Source organism: Bubalus kerabau, chromosome 5 (assembly GCF_029407905.1).
Source record: "Bubalus kerabau isolate K-KA32 ecotype Philippines breed swamp buffalo chromosome 5, PCC_UOA_SB_1v2, whole genome shotgun sequence".
NCBI classification, from domain to species: domain Eukaryota; kingdom Metazoa; phylum Chordata; class Mammalia; order Artiodactyla; family Bovidae; genus Bubalus; species Bubalus kerabau.
Genome location: NC_073628.1, coordinates 101490310 through 101510227, shown reverse-complemented (window position 1 = coordinate 101510227; position 19918 = coordinate 101490310). Strand labels below are relative to the sequence as shown.

Below are 19918 nucleotides of genomic sequence, written 5' to 3'. Positions count from 1 at the left end.
GAGTAACTATAATCATCTGAGAATTAGTATTCAGTAGCAGTTTTTTTTTTTTTTTTTTTAAGCAGAAAACAAAGATATGGCTACTGTGGCTAATGCTCTTGCATGAATCATGGAATTCTAGATTTGCTCCCTGGAACCCAAGAATAGTAGAGAATACCTGATAAACTGAGTATGTTGAAGAAACCTAAGCCTGTCATTCAGAGGAAACCACCTTTATTATCCCTGCAGCTACATATATTATGCTATTGAATTTGGGTCAGTTATTGGTGTTATAGTCCTTTTTTGAGGCAAGGGATGGTAGGTATTAACATCTATATCTTCTTCAAAAGCTAAATTTCTAACAGGAATCAAAGGAAGGAGGGATAAAGAATGTCTTCCTCCATTAAGTTTTCTATTTCACTGGAGTGACAGGTAGGGAGAGAATCAGAGTACACCAGGTATACTGGTCACCTTTATGGTGGTATTGTTGCTTAGCTGCTAAATCGTGTCCAGCTCTTTTTCCACCTCATGGACTATATAGCCTGCTAGGCACCTCTGTCCATGGGATTTCCCAGGCAAGAATAGTGGAGTGGATTGCCATTTCCTCTTCAGGGGATCTTCCCGGACCAGGGATGGATACATCTTCTGAGTTGGCAGGTGGATTCATTAGTGCTGAGCCACCAGGGAAAGCCCATCTTTGTATACTAAGAACTTAGTCACAAAATAACTATTGGATACCTACCCTAAGCAAGTTATCACTGTCACATGATATTTTCTGGGATTTTCTTAGTGTGACTGAGTGGTCCAATATAGATCCCTGAATTCTAGGTTCTTTTGTCATCAAGTCCGTTATTATTGTAAGTTCTTTATATCAGTTTCTTAATTGGGGGGGTTAATGTTTATTATGTGAAAAGTTATACTATTAGGGAATAATGATCTTTTAAAAAAAATTCCCCTATTCATTTGGACTTTGCCTCTCATAATTATTCTTTTCTTGGTATTTACACCTTTAAACTAGCAGTAGGATAATGTTCTTCTTGGCCCTTTCATATTTAGGCAAAACAAGTTGCTCTGGTGAATATGACCCTTGGCGAAACTGGCAAATCTCAGGACATTTGCTCTGGCAACAGAGATCAGATAACATTCCAAATCTGGCTAAGTCACCTAAATGTGAGGACTCTGTGAGAAGGTGTTAATGTTTTCACAGGCTAAATCTGATGCCTGTTTTTATCTTACTAGCTTTGTAAAGCACCTCAATTTACTATCACTTCTGGGGAGCTCTCCAATCTTTGAAGATCTTGCTGAAATATTTTAAAAAGTAGCAACAATGATAAAAGTAAACAACTATTTATTGAGGCAAGTAAAACATTTTATAGCTAAGGTATTAAAGGCTTAGAGAAGTAGTTCTAAGATAAATCAGCCTCTTAACCACTAAGTGTTTCCATCAGAATTATCTTAACCATCCAAACAGCAATAGACAACCAATGCAGCATTTACTACCACGGAAATAGTCTAATTTTTTAGGATTTCTTCCCATCATCTTTCTGATTTAGTATGTAGATAAGTTAGTTTTCTGATCTGAATTTAAAATTTTATGTCATTCCTGTTTAACAGTTTGTCTTCGAAGCCACCTAATATGTTATTGAATTATTTACATTTCATATATAGACTTTTTTCAAATGGTTATTAAAAATATTAAAGTACTTGAGGCCTCTTCATGGTAAGTTTATCAGAGCAGTTAATTTTCAACTAAGTGTTCAGAGTCAATCAACCTTCAACATATAAAGTTGTAAAATACTCTGCGGTCCAGTATTTAAATACAGCCAACTCAGTTAAATATCAGTAAACAAAGTCAATGTCAATGCCAAGTATCTCTATATCTCTATCGGGTTTTCGCCTCACCCACTGTTGTAATCCTGCGAAGAATACATTCAGGAACTAAGTCAATGCAAAGTTAAAAAACAGGACTGATGTCAAGGTTAGGCGAATGAGAGGGAAAAAAAAAGCGTATTTAAAACACGTATTTAAAACACTTTCTAAAACACCGGCAACACTGGTGTAGTTTTTTAAAATGCGCTGGTAACCCGACACTTCGAAGTGTTTGCTATGGGGGAGACTCGGGCGGTCCCACCCCTCTCGGCCTCGGTCCGCGGTCCCGGAGCCCCGGAGCCGGCCAGAAAAAGGCACAGCCGTGAAAACAAGTTCGCTTCGCCCGGTCCGAGGCGCGGGGAGTCAGCCGTGGGGCGGCTGCGACGTCAAAGCCCGCCGTCCCCGCCCGGCTGTGGAGACCCCAGCCCCACAAGGGGTACATACCCCAAGTCCCAAAGGCGAAAGAGGAGGCGCAGCCGCCGCCCACCACGACCAAGGCCGTCAGCCCCGCCCCCACCCGCGGGGGCGACCCCTGACACCCCGCCCCCGCGGAGACCGAGGCGCTCTGGGTTGCGCCGCCCCTCCCCCATCGCCGAGCCGGCGCGAGTCCCCGCACCTCCCCCGCTCCGGCGGTCTCAGGTCCCCGAGCCACTGCCTCCATAGACCAAGCAGCCGCCGCGGAGCTCTCTGGGGGTTGGAGTCCCCGAAGGGGCCTTTGTGCGCCTCAGCGGTGGAGCCGAGGACTATGACTCCCACAATGCCTCGCGCCCACCCCCTCGCCGTCCGCTTTCCGTCGCTCCCAGACTACATTTCCCGGCAGCCCTCGCGGCTCTCCCGCCCTCCCTCCCGAGACACGAGCCGAACTGGGCGTCAGGTCGGGGAGCCGGTCGGGTTCCCGCTCGCCGCCGCCGCCGCCGCCGCCCCCCGCAGCGACTCTCCCGCCTCTCTAGTCGCGCTGGTCGCAGGACCTGCATCGACAACTCCGCTCGGCTGTGGAGCCGCCAGCCCGAGAGTATAGTGTCCAGGACGCGACACACGGACCCCCCCCCCCCATCATCTCCAGTCGGGGCGACCCCTCCCGGGTCCGCCTTCGCGCTGCGCGGCCGCCAGAGCCCCCGGCTCCGAGCGGCCCCGTGGCCCGGCGTCCGCATCCCGGCCCCTGCAGTCCGCGGTCGCCGCCCCCCACCCTGAACATGGACTCCGACTCCTGCGCCGCCGCTTTCCACCCGGAGGTGAGTGAGAGCTGCGTCCCGACAGCCCCTGACCACCCTCAGGCCGATCCGGTGCTCCCGAAGGCGGACCTCCGCCGGCCGAGCGCCGTTCTCCCCTCCCCCAGCTATCTCTCGTCGCCCCCCAGGCGCCCAACCCCGCCCCCCACTCGGGCCCGCGCCCGGTCTTCCCCGCCTCCCGTATCCTCGGCGTCCCTTCCGCGGGCGTCCGCGTCCTCCCGGCGCCCCTTCCCCGTGGTCGCCGCGCCCACCCTCCCCGGCCTTGCGTAGCCGGGGGACCTGTCTGCGCCCCCGGCCCCTCCTCGCCGGCCTGGCTTCCCCCTTCCCCGCCCCCGGGGACTCAGTCCGAGCCGCCTCCGCCCTGCGCTCCCGCTTTCCGGAGGAATTACCCACCCCCTCCCAGAGGGGCTCGCGGCCCTCCTCGGACGGGGACTCCGCTCCGCGCGCCCCCCGCCTCCTCCTCTAATCCCCCCGAGCCCGGTGGCCCGCGCCCCGCCCCCTGACTCCAGCTCGGCCCCCGCCCCCTCTGGCTAGGGTGGGGGAGGCTCGTCCTTCAGGGTCCCCACCCCTGCGGGGGCCTGAGCGGTGCTCCCACCCCCGGCGCGTTTGCCTCCCCCTCCAGGGCCCCCTCCCCCGAGCTCGGCTCGCCCCGCCTCGGCTCCCCCTCCTTCCGGGGATCGGCCCTCGGTTCTCCCGGCCGCCCCCCAACCCCCGGGGCCCCCGCCGCGGTCCCCTCCCTCTCCCGAAGCTCGCCGAGTCCGGGGTGCGGGTCCGGCCGCCGGCGGGTGGGGGAGGGGAGGCGGCGCCGGGCGGGCTAGTCCGCCGCTCTGCCGCCTCGGGGGCTCGCGGGGCCTGCGAGTCCCGGACCCCGAATCCTGCCCGGCTACTCGCGCCCCCTCCCCCGCGGGATGGGCCCCGCACCTTCCGGGGCCGCTTGTCGGCGAGGAGCGGCTTCCGCGGGAGGGCGGGGAGGGGGCCGCACCGCCATCTGCTTTTCTTACGGGCGGCGTTGGCGGGGCCGGGGCGGCCGGCGCGGTAGGAGCGGCGCGGGTCCCCCGCCCCGGGCCCGAGGGCACCGCCGCCATCCACTGAGTCCCGGCCACTGACCCACTTAAGCACATTCCCCGCCGAAATAAAAGTTCTCCCCGCGAGTTTGAGGGCCGCAGCCCTCCCACCCAGCCGGAGGGAGGGCGGTCAGTTCTCCCTGCGGGTGGGGGCAGGGTCTCCCCGGCTCTGGAAGCGCTGGGTACCGCGCGGACTCTGCCTCGCCGCTGTTCTGCGCGCCTCTCCGGGTCTGGGCGGCCGAGGGCTGAGGGCAGAGGCGGTTTGCTAGCACCGAGTTGAGAAAATAAAAAGAAGTGGAGCCCTTGGAAGGAGACCTGCGGGTAGCAGGCCGCCCGCGCTGTTTTCTGGGCGCGCTGGACTGAGGGGGCGGGGGTGGTTGGACTAGGGCAGAAGCTGGAGCCCACCCCGTCATCTCCTCCCCCTACTTTCATCCGAGTGGGGAGTGGGCCCCTCGGCTCTGGAAATGTTAGCTGAACTCCTAAGGATGGGATTGAGGTGGGTGATAAAGTGCTTAAAGAAAACCTAAGTAAAATACGCTAGTCAAATGAACCGAAGAAAAGCACAGTTGTTTTGCTTAGTAGCAAATAATCTTTTTCTTCCCAGCTCCTCTTTCTCAGCAGAGAATCAGTTCTTATTGAGGGCAATTCTTAATTGAATGGGGATGGGACACACAAGCCAAAATTTCTAGTATTTCATCTTCAGTATGCAAATGGTTTGTTGTTCAGTCCTTAAGTCTTGTCCAAGTCCTTAAGCCTGCAGGACTGTAGCCCTCCAGGCTCCTCTGAGCAGGGGATTTTCCAGGCAAGGATACTGGAATGGGTTGCCTTCTCCTCCTCCAGGGCATCTTCCCCACCCAGGGATTGAACCTGCATTGCAGGCGGCTTTTAGTGACTGTAATTATATACAGAGTTAGGTTTCCTAAATGGTAGTAGCAGGATTGTTTCTGGTTTGTTCTCTGGGTTGGGGGGTGTTGGAGGAGCCAGAGGGACCAGCAGGAAGTGTCTCCTCTGGAGGAGAGAGCTGGGTAGGAGGAGGGGGTCCTCCTGCAGCCCTGCCTGGGGAGGGGTCAGGCAAGATTCAGGTCCAGGATTCCAGGTCTGAGCTCTGCAGGTTGAAAAGTAGTTCACTTCTAAAGTCACTTAAAATACTTCAGCTGCAGCAGTTTATCTTCAAAGTGGAAAATTTGTGGCAAAAAAAGTTAATTATTAGGGCTCTCAATAGGCCTGTAGAAACTTAATAGATAATGTCAGAAAATGCCACATGAGCGCTAATAAATAGACTTTTGTACAGTCTTTTATCTCCTAACCAGTTTCCCAGTATTCTTGGCATAGCATCGCATACCTCCTCTTTCAACCTTCTGAAAACTGTTAATTCCTGACCCAAACTTACCTTATCTTGTTTCTAGAGTGTTTGTAAACCTAGCAGTGTGTTTTTGAGTGGCAGACTATGAAAGCTCCAGCCTGTTTAGTGTCGTTTCTTTGATGTCACCTGTAAGTGTCTACTTCCAAACATGCTCCCTTTTCTCGCTGTTAACAGGAGTACTCCCCCAGTTACAAGCGGCGCAGGACCGTGGAGGATTTCAACAAATTCTGCACCTTTGTCTTGGCCTATGCAGGCTACATCCCTTATCCAAAGGAGGTAATTCAGCACTTCAGAGACCTTGCTGGCAGCAAAACCAGAGTTTTTGACAAGATGGTGGGTCTGGAAGGGGTTGAATGGGAGGACTTGAGCTGTAATAGTCAGGCAGAAATCTTTCTTACAGACTTAGACGAGCCTGGGAAGTGGTCCCTAAAACGGATGGAAAATGTAGACTTGCCTAGAAATGGTTCGATAAACTTTCAGAGTTTGCTTACAGATAATCTAACTGATATCTTCCTAATGTCCAATGTTTATTGAGAGGTTACTGTCACTTAGTCATGTCCAACTCTTTGCGACCCTATGGACTATACAGTCCATGGAATTCTTCAGGCCAGAATACTGGAGTGGGTAGCCGATCTCGTCTCCATTGGATCTTCCCAACCCAGGAATCAAACTGGGGTCTCCTGCATCGCAGGCAGATTCTTTACCTACTGAACCACAAGGGAATCCCCGAGAGCTTACTGTGGCTAGGCACTATTTTTGGCCATTATAATGATACGAAGTAGGAGCTTTTACTTATATCCTTTTCATTAGTAGTTTATTTATTTTGGCTGTGCAACATGCCTTGTAGGATCTTAGTTCCACGACCAGGAATCCAACCCAGGGCCAGCAGTGAAAGTGCTGAATTCTAATTATTGGACTTCCTGGGGATTCCCTATTTGTTTTTTGTATTTATTTTTTCTCTTCCATTTTGAAGATGAGGACACTGGAGATGACACAGAGAGGGAACTCCTTACTCTGGGTACAGGCTCATTGGTGGTGGAGCCTGGGGTTCAAGCAGATCAAAGGGTCAGGCCCAGTCCACCCTGTCCTACCTGGTGGGTGGCCTCCTGGTTGGTGTCATTACAGAATCTTCAGGGACTCGTGGCCAGAATCCCATGTAAATTAAGGCATTTTTTCCTTGCTGAGAAATGGGCAGGTGGACCAGTGCTGCCAGGGTGCTCAGACTTCAGGGGCCTGGTTCATACTGTGCAAGGCTCAAGACAAAGGAATCCAGTATTTTTAGGAGGCCAGATCCCAGCACTGGGTTATTGTTTCCACTGCCAGCTAGGTGGATAATGCCTACATGAATGCTGCTACTGTTCACACATCAACAAACAGTAGCAGTTTGCTTGATTGACCTGAAGGAATCAGAGAGGAACTCACTGCTTTGGGGCAGTAATTACATACTTGGATTTTGCAGTATTTTGAGATGCCTCCAGGTTTTTAAAGAAAAGTGTCAGAACATTCTCACCATTAATTTACGTTCACTTAATTAAAATGTACATCCTTTGGGAGGACAGTTGTGGGGGAGATTGTAAAATCAGGAAAGATAAGAGCTTGAGGGTGTGTCTTTGGCACTCCTGTCACAGAAGTGGATTGAGTATCAACTAAGTTCTTGGTGAGGGTTCACCCAGGGCTGGAGGTCCCGCTTGTGGGTTCATGTTGTAGTTGGAAGGACACACTAAATCCTGGTGATGGTGTTCCTAAAGAATAGCACTGGTGAGAGCTGAGGAGCTCTGGGTTCTTTGTTTCCCACATCTGCGGACCTGACCTGGTGGGGAGTGGGGAGGGCGGGGTCCTGGGGAAGCTCTGCTCAGGGCCAGCTCTTGGGATTGGAGGCTAGTTGAAATAATCAGAAGCCGCCGTGTTTCCTCTGTCCTTTCAGGAAGTCCCTCTGAGGAGCAGTCCCAGCCCCGCCAACAGCACTGCTGGCACCATCGACAGTGATGGTTGGGATGCCGGTTTTGCCGACATCTCGTCCACCGTGCCCTTGCCGGTCTCTGACCGCTGCTTTGGCCACCTGCAGCCCACCCTCCTGCAGCGAGCCAAGCCTAGTAACTTCCTGCTAGACAGAAAGAAGACCGACAAGCTGAAGAAGAAGAAGAAGAGGAAGCGAAGGGACACTGACGTGCCTGGGAAGGAGGGCTACGTGGGGGGCTTGCTGCAGCTGGAAGCCGCCGACCCATATGCAGAAACCCCCACGAGCCCCACTCTGCAGGATATCCCCCAGGCCGCTGGAGACCCCTGCTCAGGCTGGGACTCTGATACTCCTTCCAGTGGGTCTTGCACCACAGTGTCACCGGAGCAGGTCAAAGAAATAAAAACTGAAGGCAAACGGACTATCGTCCGGCAGGGCAAGCAGGTGGTGTTCCGGGACGAAGACAGCACGGGCAACGACGAAGACATCATGGTGGATTCTGGTGAGTGGCCCAGAGGTGGGATGCTAAGAGCGGGGTTTCAGGGCCCTAACCTTCCCCTTCCACTGCAAGGGTTGTGGGTTCGATCCCTGGTCGAGGAGCTGAGATCCCATGCGCCTGCCATGAGGTGCGGGGTCTCAGTGTGATGGTTCCTTCCTTGGAAGGGGACAGGGGAGCATACCCCACCACCTTCAGGGGAAAGGGTGTGAGAAGGCGGATGCCGAGATGTTTAGGAGGGGATGATCACAGCTGAAGACAGCGAACATTCCAGAGCAGGCCTCAAAATGTGAAAATAACATAGCTCATGAGTAAGCACCTTGTGGGGATTCCTCGTACCACACATTTCAGTGCTTTTTGTGCACACGTGCATTTTCAGAGCGGGAAGTATCACCCTGAAACTTGAAATTGGTGTCACTGCAGCTCATTTGCCCTGTCCCTTTGGAGAGTGGCTTTCCTGATGGGAGGGGTTCTGATTAGGGGTGTTGTGAGAGATTTTCCCACTCTTACATGGTTCTCTGCTTTCAGATGACGACTCCTGGGACCTGGTCACATGCTTCTGCATGAAGCCGTTTGCTGGCCGCCCCATGATAGAGTGCAACGAGTGCCACACTTGGATTCACCTGTCCTGTGCAAAGATCCGGAAGTCCAACGTTCCGGAAGTGTTTGTCTGCCAAAAGTGCCGGGACTCCAAGTTTGACATCCGCCGTTCCAACCGGTCCCGAATGGGCTCCCGGAAGCTGTTTCTGGACTGACTGCTGGAGGGCGAGGAGTCGAAAGGGACTGGGGGCCTGCTGGCCCTGGTCTTAGTTGAGCACAGGACTCTTAGCTCCAGCGCGGGCAGACCCCTGCCGTTCAGGTGCCTACACGAAAGGACCAGCTGTCCAAGGTATAAACTGTACATAGCCAGTGACTGAATAAAATCCTTGTTGCCCAGAGCTGCTGCTGGAGCCATGGTCTCTGCAGTGGAGGTGGACTGCACACCCAAACGCAGCGGGTTTGGTCCAGCCGAACATGAGGGTGTGTGGTCGTTGTGCATTTTTGCTCTCACTGTTGACAAACCCCCGCCAGTCGGAACAAGTGCTGGCTGTTACTCCTGCTTCCGCTGTGTTGGCGCGAGGAGATGTTGTTTCCCCGGCCTGTTTATGAACCGCCATACGTGTGAACTTCTCCAGTCCGTCTTTTACCATAAGTGTCTGTACAGCAACCATCAAAGCCGCTCCTCCCTCAGTTGTTCCCCTCTCCCCTGCCTTAGGGGATGCCTGTTCTCCTGGGGCTGGAGTCCCTGGCCTCACCCAGGGGTGGTGAGCTCGCTAGTGAGCCCCAGGTTTCCTTCAGTTCGTTAAAGGGGACACTATGCAGCTGCTTCTCTGTGGAAAGGGGGTTGGTTCGGGGGTGGGGTCATGATGGCCCATGTTCATAACTCAGTTTCCTGTTTTGCACGATGTAAAAAAACCTGTCTCTTTGCACGAAATAGCCAAAAGTATTGGCAGACTTCTGCCTGGGTTCCCTTCCTCTCCAGTTGGCTTTGGAGGTCCTGGGGGTGCCCAGCAAGCTGTTTTCAAGTGAGGGGGCGCCCGGATCCTCTCCTTGTCTCTCCCCCCTCACTTTGTTCTAGCAGCGGTATTAAAGGTTAGGCAGTCTCTGGGGGAGGGTGTTCTCCACATAGTGGGCGGGGGGAGGGAAAAGGGGAGGAAGGCCTCCCTCATGGATATAGTATGCCCCTCGTACAGGCTGGCCTGCTGGTTCCACGGGGCAAGGTTAGGACTTTTGAAGCATTTTTTTGGTTTGAGTTGGTGAGTGAGTGAGATGGTAACGCTGGCCTCCAGGAAGGTACCACTGAACTTTGCAAAGTTCCTTAGATCTAAAGGGGCCCTGGACCGAGGCGACCCCTGTGCAGGCCAGCTCGGGAGAGGCCAGGGAGTTGGAAGCCCGGCGGGCCTCCAACGGAGGGCCATGTGGCGGGACACTGATGGCTCTCAGGCTTGAGGGAGAGGGAGGGCGTCAGTGTTCCTCGAAACTGACGTTACTCGAGCAGTTTAAATACTCGTTCTCAAAATTGTTTTTTTTTGTACATTGATGAGTGTGTCTTCATAAACATTATTTCTCACGAAGCATGAAGAGGGAAGGGTGCCCAAGTCAGGCATATTTATTGACATCAAGATGGAGCCTCAGTCTTCTCACGGGGGGACTTCTCTACGTGGTCCCCATGTGTAGGGCCATCAGGCGGACTTGTGTCCACGTTCTCTCACTGAAGCACCGGGGGGTTGAACTGTAATTGGCTGATCGGAGCCTATATTTTGTCCTAGTATCTTTCATGCTTGACCAGCCAACTGCCTTTTTTGTTTTATTTTTAATTCTGTTGTTTCTATTAACACAAAAAGAGAGAGAAATAGTTTTTGAAATCCATTTTATTGTGAAGAGCCCCAAGGGAGATGTTCTGCTCTAGAGAAAAATAGTAAGGAGCTGGCTTAGAAACAATCTTCTCCCCAGACAACCGTCTGGCTCTGACTAGGGCAAAAGTCCAGGAAAAGTTGGAGAGAAATTTGCCAAAGATCTGCACCGTGACATTGCCTGTCCTTTGTCTTCACCATGACAGTAGCCAAAGTTTCCAAGTGTTTCTCTCTTAAAAAAAAAAACTCCCCAGTTTTACAAGTCTGTTTAAGAATAGGTGTGATTTTAGGGTGGAGCTGCCAGTCTTGGCAATTACCATATTGCTCTTAGAAGACTCAGTTCCTGGTGACGCCTCTGGAAGGCATTTGATACTCATCTCGATTTCTGTTTCCTTCATTTGCTTTTGTTCTTTTAACAGAGTTATCCCTGTGGGTGGTGTCTTAAGAAGTCAGGACACCACGGTTTTTCTCTTAGATTGAGCTGGGCAGCTGCAATCAGCTTTATGCAAATTAGGTATGGCCCATCTCTGGGTTCCTGGTTGGTGGCTGATGGAGAAGGGAGGGAAAGTTGTCATCCCCAAAGCAAGTCCCTCCCGTAGGCTTTGGCCAGGCCAGACACTTAACATCGTTTACATTGTTCTGTGTAATTATAAAGTTTATGTGTATAAAGCGAAGCTGTTTCTGTGAAACTGTATATTTTGTAAATAAATATATTGCTACTTTGAGGTTCATGTCTAGGTGTTTGTGTTCTGTGCTGAAGGACTGACCCTTCATCACCAACTCCCAAAATCATGGTTACATGAAGACTTGGGAAGTTAAGAGTGAGTTTGGTTTAGCAGGATGAAACATTCTCACATCCCTTAATACACTTTTCTAGTAAATTCTCCAGAAACAAACCACAGCATGAAGAGACATGAATAGCTTTCACAATTTCTTCACATTGTACATTAGCTTAAATCCCAGTGAGTGGTTAACCTGCATTGTAAAAGCTGCAGCCATCTCTAAGCTTATGCAGGTGGGATTAGAATCTGCCCTGTACTCATTCTGTCCTTCCACTTGGGGGTCCCAAGGGGCTGAGCCTGTTCTGTCAGTCAGCTGTGTCTGCCTAGCCAATCTGGGACCAGCTAATGGTCAACTAGTACTTTCTTCTGTGACATTGGAGCAGCCGAAATCTATGAATTAACACCTACTGAAATGTTGAAAATACTGCCCTCGGTGGCCGGTGAGCCTGCCTTTGGTTTCCAGTTGTCCAGAACTGGGTGTGTGTGTGTGAATTTTGGAGGCTCAGAGCAAGGAGGTGAGGGTGACGCTTCAGCGTAACTAGGGTAAAACCTGCATCGGGTATGTCCGGTCTGAGCCGTGCGTTGAAGCACCCTTTGACCGGGTCGCGGGCACTGTGCACGAGATGCTGGCTAAGGAACATAACCCGGCCCGCCTTTACTCACCAGCCTCCCTGCAAGCCCCGCCCCTCACGGAGGCCCCGCCCCTCTCTCGAGGGCCTGTCGCCGGCAGGCCCCGCCCCAGTCGCTCGCCCCGCCTCCGCCGGTCAGCCCCGTCCCGTCCCATGACCCCGCCCCTCCCGGAGTCGCTGCCGCGCCCCGCAGGCCCCGCCGCCGCCATCTTTGTTTGGGGCAGCCGGGCCTGGCGTCTGGAGATGCCGAAGTCGTGCGCGGCCCGGCAGTGCTGCAACCGCTACAGCAATCGCAGGAAGCAGCTCACCTTCCACCGGTGAGGGGCGGGGGCACCGGGGTACGCGGGGGCCCGCTTCGCCCAGGCCGATGACCGCGGCCCCCGCGGAAGCGCCAGGCCTGGCGCGACAGGCTTGGGGACACTCGGGCCGCTGCCCGACCGCCGGGAGGCCAAAGGACGTGCGGCCGAGCCCTTTGCGGAGGGGCGGCGGCCCCCCGGGGAGTGGCGAGGTTCTGGTCCAAGAAGCCCGGCACCACCTCGGCCGCCTGGGCGTGCAGGGAGACGGTTGGAGAGGCTGAGTAACGCCCGCGGGCGCACAGCCTCTCTTGGGTCGGGGGAGGCGGTGGCGGGCCTGGTGCGCGCTCAGCGCTGCGCCCTTGCGGTGACTTGGCATGCGTCCCCTCCGCGGCCCAGGGACTGTGCAGCCTGGGACGTAGTTAAGTGTGCAGTATTTGCTGCAAGATGAGCGATGCTAACCTCCCTTAGGTGTGTGGTGCGCTGCGCGCTCTGCTCACCTCTCCGGGTCTCTAATCGGAAAGGAAAGGCGTGGTGGAGGAATGAGAACGTTCAGGCGGGTGGGGCGCGGGGCCGGGACGCGCGACCTTTGCTGGAGCCGCAGGAGGATGGTAGGACTTCTGGAGTCTGTCCCTGCGCGCCCCGCGCCCCTCAGGTGTGGGACCCGGCCGAGTGCACGGCCGCTTGCGCATCGATGGGTAGAGTGTTGCACACTTTCTTGCTGGTTCTAGCCACAGCGCCTTCCTCCATCCTGCTCAGAGTGTGACTCCAAAGGGCTGCGCTCTGTTCATCTACACTTGGTCTCCTCTAAGCGTTTTCTTTTTTAACGTGAGTATGTCTATTGATATGTAACACGCCTACGGAAAAGTGCACAATTTATAAGCACACAATTTAACCAAGTGAACACCCGGTGTGACTGCCAAGAGTTTAGAACATAGAAGCCCCCAGGAGACCCGGAAACGCACCCCCTTCCAGCCCTTCACTCAGTCCCCAAGGGTAAGGGACAGAGGGGACTGCCTTGGCCTGTTTGGAGCCTCACTGAATGGAGCCACACGCTGTCCTTTTTCCTGTCCTTCACTCATCACTGTGCTTGTGAGTCCTTCATGTGGCCTGAAGCAGCCGCAGAAGTTCATCCTTTTCATTGCTGTGTAGTGATCCAGGAGTATATTTACTCCAACCAACTTGTTCTACAATTGAAGGGAATTTGGGCCCCTCTGTTTTTTGGCCATCACGGGTACGAGACTTGGGGCATCTTTGCTGGGTCTTGTCTTCCAGCGCCTGTACCCCACCACTCCCAAAATTAGCTCGGTCAAGTCCCATTGGCCCTTCTCTGCAGCCTATGACACAACAGACTGCTGACCCCTTGAGGCCATCTACCACCTGGCTTCTGGGACACCTCTTGTTCTCTTCCTTTGTCACAGTGTCCCTTCTCAGTCTTCTTGGGTAGATTCTGCTTATTTCCAACTCCAGACAGATATTGGAGCACTTCAGGGTGCAGGCTGTGCCGCTGTCCCATCCCTGTCCACACTGGCTCCCCAGGGCAGCCATCTCACCCAGGCTTATGGCTCTGCCACCTTTTACATGGGGATGCCCGCATGGTGACAACTCCAGACAACTCTTGGCCCCCTGCCACTCAGCTTCAGCACGTGGACATCTAAAAGGCACCTGAAATTTAACATCTCATGTATATTAATAAAACCAAACTGCTGATCCCCCCCAAGCTGCCCCTCCCCCACAATCTCAGCACTTGAAAGTCCTTCCTCTGCTTCTTAGCCCACAGGCAAACTTCTCTGCCTGGCTTTCATGATGCACCCCAGATCTGCACTCACCACCCTCTCCAGCTCCACCTCGGCCTGAGCCTCCAGGAACCCCCTTCTGACAGTGGCCTGCATCCTCTTCTTGCTCTGTGTCAGCCAGACCTGCCTCGTTGGCTCCTCACACCCTCGGGCCTTTGGACTTGCTCTTCCTTCTGTTCCCGTGTTGCTGTTCTGTGTCCCACTTTCTGCAGCCTCTGCTCCAGTGTCACCTCCTAGGTGGCCTTCCCCAACCACTTCCTATTCTATTCTTGCATGGTCCGTGACTGTCTGGTGTACTGGCTGTCTCCTTGTTCTAGAATGTAGGTTCCAAGAGGGTGGGCTCACTTCCCCTCCTGCTTCCCCACACAGGAGCAGGAATGGAGGCCTGCCTGGCAGATGTGGCTCTGGGAGCACCTCACTGAAGCTCTGGCCATGTTCATGGTCTCAGGTATCCTGCTAAGGATGCTGTCAGCAGCCACGATGGAAGCTTCCCGACATGGAAGGATGTGGTTTAACAGGACAAGGCTATTGAGTTTTCCAGGCTGTCCAGTAAAATGCAGGGCAGGGATGCGGAAGGTCCCTGGGACCCTGAAGGTGTGTGTTTAGCCCCGCAAGTCCCTCGTGCCTCCTTGCTGTGCCCCCAGGTTCCCGTTCAGCCGCCCGGAGCTGCTGAAGGAATGGGTGCTGAACATCGGCCGGGGCGACTTCGAGCCCAAGCAGCACACGGTCATCTGCTCCGAACACTTCCGGCCCGAGTGCTTCAGTGCCTTTGGGAACCGCAAGAACCTGAAGCACAACGCAGTGCCCACAGTGTTCGCCTTCCAGGGCCCCCCACAGGTGCATGGCCGTGGGGGTCCCCCACCTTGCAGTGGGGTGGGCACCGGTGTCATTTGCGCGGACAGCAGAGGCTGAAAACTGTCAGGCCCCTAGGTCCAAAGCCCAGGGTCCCCGCCTGGCCCTGAGCTTTAGGAAATCTGCAGTTCAAAGCTGCCTTAAAAACAAGTCACTTCATGATGGGTGCTACGGAAGCAGCTGATGGGGAGGGGGCCACGAGCTTGTTTCTTTCTGCACTTCACTTTGTGGGGCCTCACTTGGGCTCGAGGGAGGTGAGGACTTTCCTGTCCAGGGCACAGGAGGACGATGGTGGTGGAGTGCTGGAGGGGGACAGGGACAGTGGAGCGAGGCTGGGTGGGGGCAGGATCTGGGCATGCTCAGGAGCAGCAGCAGCTCAGGCCCTGTGGAGGGCACAGGGCCAGGTGGTGACAGCCTTGGACAGGCAGTGGTTTTCTTCAAAGGGGTGGAGGGCTTGACATACAGGGATCTTAGCTTCCCAACCAGGGATTGAACCCTTGTCCCCTGCAGTGGAAGTGCAGAGCCCTAACCCCTGGACCACCAGGGAAGTCCTGGACAGGAGGTGGGTTTTTGGAGGGAGGCTGGTGGGGAGGGATGTGACTTCCGAAGGTTCCTCTGGAGGCTGGTTCAGAGGCCTCTGTGGCATCACAGGTAAGGATGATCATAGTGGCCTGAGCCAAAAGTGGGTGTCATGATGAGAAGATGGAACAGGCCAACTCTGGAGACCTGTTGGGTTGAAAAGGTGGTCTAAGGGGCTAAGGGGGTCCCTGAGGGCTGGGCTTTGCTCCATGGCTTTTATTCCCATGTCCAGGAACATTGCTTGGCACAAAGTAGACGCTTAATGGAGGAGCTCTTCTTTCTTTTAAACGTAGAAGGCCTTTTGTTTTATATATATATATACTTACTTTATTATGGTAAGAACACTTACCCTGAGATCTGCTGTTTTAGCACACATAAAGTGCACAGCACAGTATTGTGGACTGCAGGGATGTGGTACCGGGGACTCTGGAAATTACGGTTTGCTGATCTGAAACTCCCATCATGGATCAGGAACCCTCTACCCGCCCTGTTCAGTCAGGGTGATGACTTCCATGGCATTTGTAGGAAACTGCTCCACTGCCAGTGATGACAGGTTAACCCTAAGGAAACGTTTGTGGTCCTGCCTCTAGTGCTTTTGGTGCCTGGGGGCAGAGTCGGGGTGCGGGGAGTTGAAATTGTGGTCCCCATGGCTTCTGCTCAGTTCTTTGGAGGCCTGGGGACTGCAGGCTTTGAGCTGGGTGTTTTCCCTTGAAGAATGCCAGGTCCCTGGCTTCAGTGGGTCTCTGACCCAGGGTTTGGGGACTGTGGAGGAGGGGCACTGGTGGATGGTGAGAGGAGAGCTGGGCTGGGCTGAGCGTGGGGACAGAGACAGGTGAGGCCTGATGGATCCTCTGGTGCAGATCTCCTGTGCCCACCCCGGGGCCTGTCCACAGCAGCTCTGCATCTCTTGCAGCTGGTGAGGGAGAACACGGACCCTACCGGCCGGAGTGGAGACGCCACCTCTGGAGAGAGAAAGGTGAGTTTGCCCTGCTGGTCACAAGTGTTCCAACTGAGCTCCTGCGCCTTCCCGCCAGGCCAGCCCACTGGAGCTCATCATGCTTTCCTTACAAGTCGGGGCTTGGATTCCGTTTTCCTAGAGAAGGAGAAGCCGAAGCCGTCCATGCCTCCTTCTCCCGTTCAGTATCAAGCAGTGGCAGCCAGTCGCAAGTCTGGCTCCTGCTCGTTTCTAAAGGTTTGGCCCCAGGCTGTGGAGGAGGCTAGCTGTCCTGCTGGTGCCCTGGCAGCCCCCATGTGGTGTGAAGGGACTCCTGGCAGGATAAGTAGCAGCTGGGGAGGACCCATGAACGGCTCGCTCCGCCCTGTCTTTACAGGTCCTCCCTGAGACGGGCTCCAGGGAGTGTGGCCTGGGGAGGAAGATGGACACGACAGCTGAAGTGCTGCAGCTGCCCCCCGAGGTTGGAGGCCCAGGAGCACAGGTGAGGCTGGGCTGGGCGTGAAGGCAGCACAGGACTGGTCTCAGTCTGAGGGGATTTGCTTCAAACAGAATGAAGAAAACTGGTGCTCGAACCAGAGCACCAGCCTGGACCTCAGACTTGACCTGGAACAGCTGCGGCCCAGCAGTTCTGGGTGTCAGGGGAGCCCCCTTGGCCTCAGGTCCCTGGCCGCTGCTCTGGTCCCTGACTGACCTCTGTCCTCAGGTCCCGCCACACACACCAGAAGCTTCTGGGGTCCCTGGTCAACCAGCTAGCCCCCCAGAGCTGAAGAGGCGCCTCCCCACACAGCCGTCCGATCACAGCTATGCCCTTTTGGACTTAGACACCCTGAAAAAAAAACTCTTCCTGACTCTGAAGGAGAACGAAAAGCTCCGCAGGCGCCTGAAGGCCCAGAGGCTGGTGATGCGGAGGATGTGCAGCCGGCTGCGTGCCCGCCTCGCAGGGCGGCCGGGACTCCAGGCCAGGCCTCGGCTGGGACAGCAGAGCTGAGCTGCCTACTGGGCCGTTTGAGCCTCTGAGAGGAGGGGCCATGGTCTCCAGACTCGCTGGCTGTGGACCTTTTGGTCCCACTTTGACCCTCAGGCCAGCGCCGCCTCAAGTGGGAGTGTGGTGGCCCCGGCGGGGAGGAGGCTGGGGCCCTGAACAGGACACCTTGGCTCTCCCTTCAGAAGGTGACAGCCCAGCTGCCTCTCTAGCACAAGCTGGGTGAGCGTCCTTGGAACCACCCTGGGCCAGTGTGGCCGACCATGTCCCTGAGGGGTAGGTAGGCCCCGGTTGGGGTTGGGGGATGTGGGGCGCTAGCTGACCCTAAGGCAGCGAGGTGTCCCCTCCATCACCTGGACGGCTGACTCTGTCCCAGGAGTACCTCTCTGTGCGGCCGGTGTGAGCGAGCAACATAATAAAGTGTCTTCCTACTCTGAGTGCTGCCTCCTTTATTTAAAAGTGAGTGAGCACTGGTTTGAGTTCTCCTGAGCATGGTCACAGCTGAGGAGACTGACTTCCTGTTTCCTGCCGAAGGACTAGCAGGGCGTGACCATCTTTGACTTCCCAAAAAAGTTGCCTTTAATTAAAAACAAAACGAAACAAAACAAAAACCACCTAGCCTGTGATTTCAGCTCTGGACTCTTAAAATTCTCAGGCCGATGTCTGGCAGAGAAAATACCCCAGCCTCAAGTCAGGTCTCACAGTTTGAACCCTGAGAACAGAGGGTGGGGCAAGGCCTGTGAGGAGGAGGCAAGTCCCTCTACCTGGTGGCTCCTAAAATGAACACACAGACGCATACAGACACCGCCCCCGGCTTTCAGGAAAGGTTTATTGTGGTAAGAGCATGTCCTCTGTTCAGTCCCTGTTCAACAACAGGAGGGACGGCCTGCCAGGAGGGGCACAGGCTGTGGCCAAGGTCGGACTCCACTAACTCGACACTTATTGCACGATTTACATTCAGAGCAGCTGCTCTTGCAGGGAACTTTTAAGTGGAGATAAATATTACAGAATTGGACGACCTGAACTACCTTTAAACACTGGAGGAAGGGGGTTGTGAGTGACTTCTCCGGTACCGACGTCAGGGGCAAGGCCTGATTGAACAGGAGCCGCACAGAGGCTGCCTGAACCCCAACCAGTCAGGCGTCTGCTCGTCCAGTGACTATTCACCAGCCAGGCTGGGCAGGAGGGGCCTGGTCGTGACATACTCTGCATCCTCAAAAGAGGCGTGTGAAGGAAGGGGTTCCTGGGAGCAGACACCCAAATGGGTACGGGCGGCCCAGAGGAGACGGACCGAGCCGGTGTGGGAGCAGCAGTGCCACCTGCTGGCAGCGACCAGGGAGGGGCCCCTGGAACCCCTTGAGCCTCCTGACTCCCACTCTGACCTCTCCGGGCCGCATGGACTGAGCTGTGTCGGGGAGGGCAGAGGCAACACGGCTTCGCATGAGGACACAGGTGGCTCCTGGGACCGGAGTGACATCCTCTGTCCCAAGCCAGGTGCCAGTGGAATGACTTGAGAAGTTCTGGGAGGGGACGGAGGAGACTTAATTCCCAAAGCCACTCGTTCTCAGGTAAAAAGCAGATTTATAAACCCACACCATCCTGTCCAGATTCACACAGTCACATTTCAGCAGGAAGGTGACTCAACAGGCATTCCCTTGATCCAGAGACTCTGCTCCTGGGAACGGCTTCCCTCCTTCCGTTTTGTTTTGTGTTCAGTGTGGATTTTAGGAAAGGTAGCTCATGGTCACGGGCATGAGGGCGAGGTGTTCATAAATACCTCATGGCAGACAGAGCTACTGGGTGGTGGCTCAGCGGGCTGAGGGACCCTGAGGCCCCGGGGGTCGGGCCTTCCCTGCGGGGACATGATCCTTGGGAAGAGACGCGGGCCCAGCTGCGGTTCCGGTCCTGGTGGGGTTGCCTCGGGGCATCTGTGTGTCCCTTCACATAATTGAGCCGGTACCACTTTCTATGCAAATACAAAATAAACATCTGATTCTGGGGTTTCTTCCCTGCTTCTTTCCAAAATCTGTTGACTCCTGGGGAAATTCTTTTGCAGCCCCTTTTGAATCTGGCTTCTCAAGTAGTTTATCCATCAGTATCAATTCTGTGAGCTGTAAAAGAAAAGACAAAATCAGCGCATCTAAAGGCGACTGTTTCCACGCACTCTTTCCACGTAGCGGGGATCAACCAGGCCCTGGCCAGAGGCTGCCTGGCCTGAAGCTGGGCAGAGGATGAGCTGCCAAAAATCACTGTGTTCTTGAACACAGAGGAGCCACTGGGTCCGCCTCATACCTAGTCACCCCGGCTGCAGTTTCCAAGAGCTCACTACCACCTGGGAAAGGGCTGACCCCTCCCTCAGGGCATCATTTCCCAGGTCTGTGTAGGTCACGATGCCCAAGCCTATGGCTCCCCGGCCAAGGATAGAAGAAAGGCTTTTGTCGCCCGACCCCCCCCGCCCACTGAGGTCCCCGGGCCTGTCTCTGGGCAAGGACAGGTGACAGCCAGGGGCAGCTACTCACACTGCTTTGGTATCCTGAGTGCCTCGCTGTCGAGCGCCATCACCTGATGAAGGACCCCGCGGAACTGGTAAAGCACTTTCAGGTTCTTCTCTTCACCCACACACGGGTCGTAGAAGCCAGGCAGCCCAGCCTGCAACAGACAGATTCTCACTGGAGATGGGCATTTGAAGCCCAGTGGCGC

General features: G+C 54.8%; 3 protein-coding genes across 4 annotated transcripts in view; 2 read left to right on the top strand and 1 right to left on the bottom strand.

Moving 5' to 3' along the window:
- The first annotated feature begins 2688 nt into the window (after positions 1–2688).
- Positions 2689–11076, top strand: PHF13 (PHD finger protein 13). 2 transcript variants are annotated; one of them, XM_055582428.1, is made up of 4 exons: positions 2689–3080; positions 5679–5780; positions 7429–7963; positions 8486–11076. In XM_055582428.1, the coding sequence occupies exons 1-4, from the start codon at positions 3042–3044 to the stop codon at positions 8710–8712; spliced, it is 903 nt and encodes a 300-aa protein (XP_055438403.1). In that variant the 5' UTR covers positions 2689–3041; the 3' UTR covers positions 8713–11076. The 2 variants fall into 2 exon arrangements, with proteins under 2 accessions (XP_055438403.1, XP_055438402.1); XM_055582427.1 differs by having other exon boundaries at positions 5679–5837.
- An 861-nt stretch (positions 11077–11937) lies between these two features.
- Positions 11938–17655, top strand: THAP3 (THAP domain containing 3). Its single transcript, XM_055582421.1, has 5 exons — positions 11938–12078; positions 14495–14687; positions 16195–16257; positions 16613–16717; positions 16940–17655. The coding sequence occupies exons 1-5, from the start codon at positions 12005–12007 to the stop codon at positions 17222–17224; spliced, it is 720 nt and encodes a 239-aa protein (XP_055438396.1). The 5' UTR covers positions 11938–12004; the 3' UTR covers positions 17225–17655.
- A 371-nt stretch (positions 17656–18026) lies between these two features.
- DNAJC11 (DnaJ heat shock protein family (Hsp40) member C11) overlaps positions 18027–19918 on the bottom strand; it is a 70056-nt gene continuing 68164 nt past the window's right edge. Inside the window, exons 15-16 of the mRNA XM_055582419.1 lie at positions 19738–19867; positions 18027–19329 (exon numbers count right to left, since the gene is read on the bottom strand). Of these exons, the coding sequence (XP_055438394.1) occupies positions 19304–19329; positions 19738–19867 (156 nt within the window). The 3' untranslated portion in view covers positions 18027–19303. The remainder of the gene's footprint in view (positions 19330–19737; positions 19868–19918) is intronic.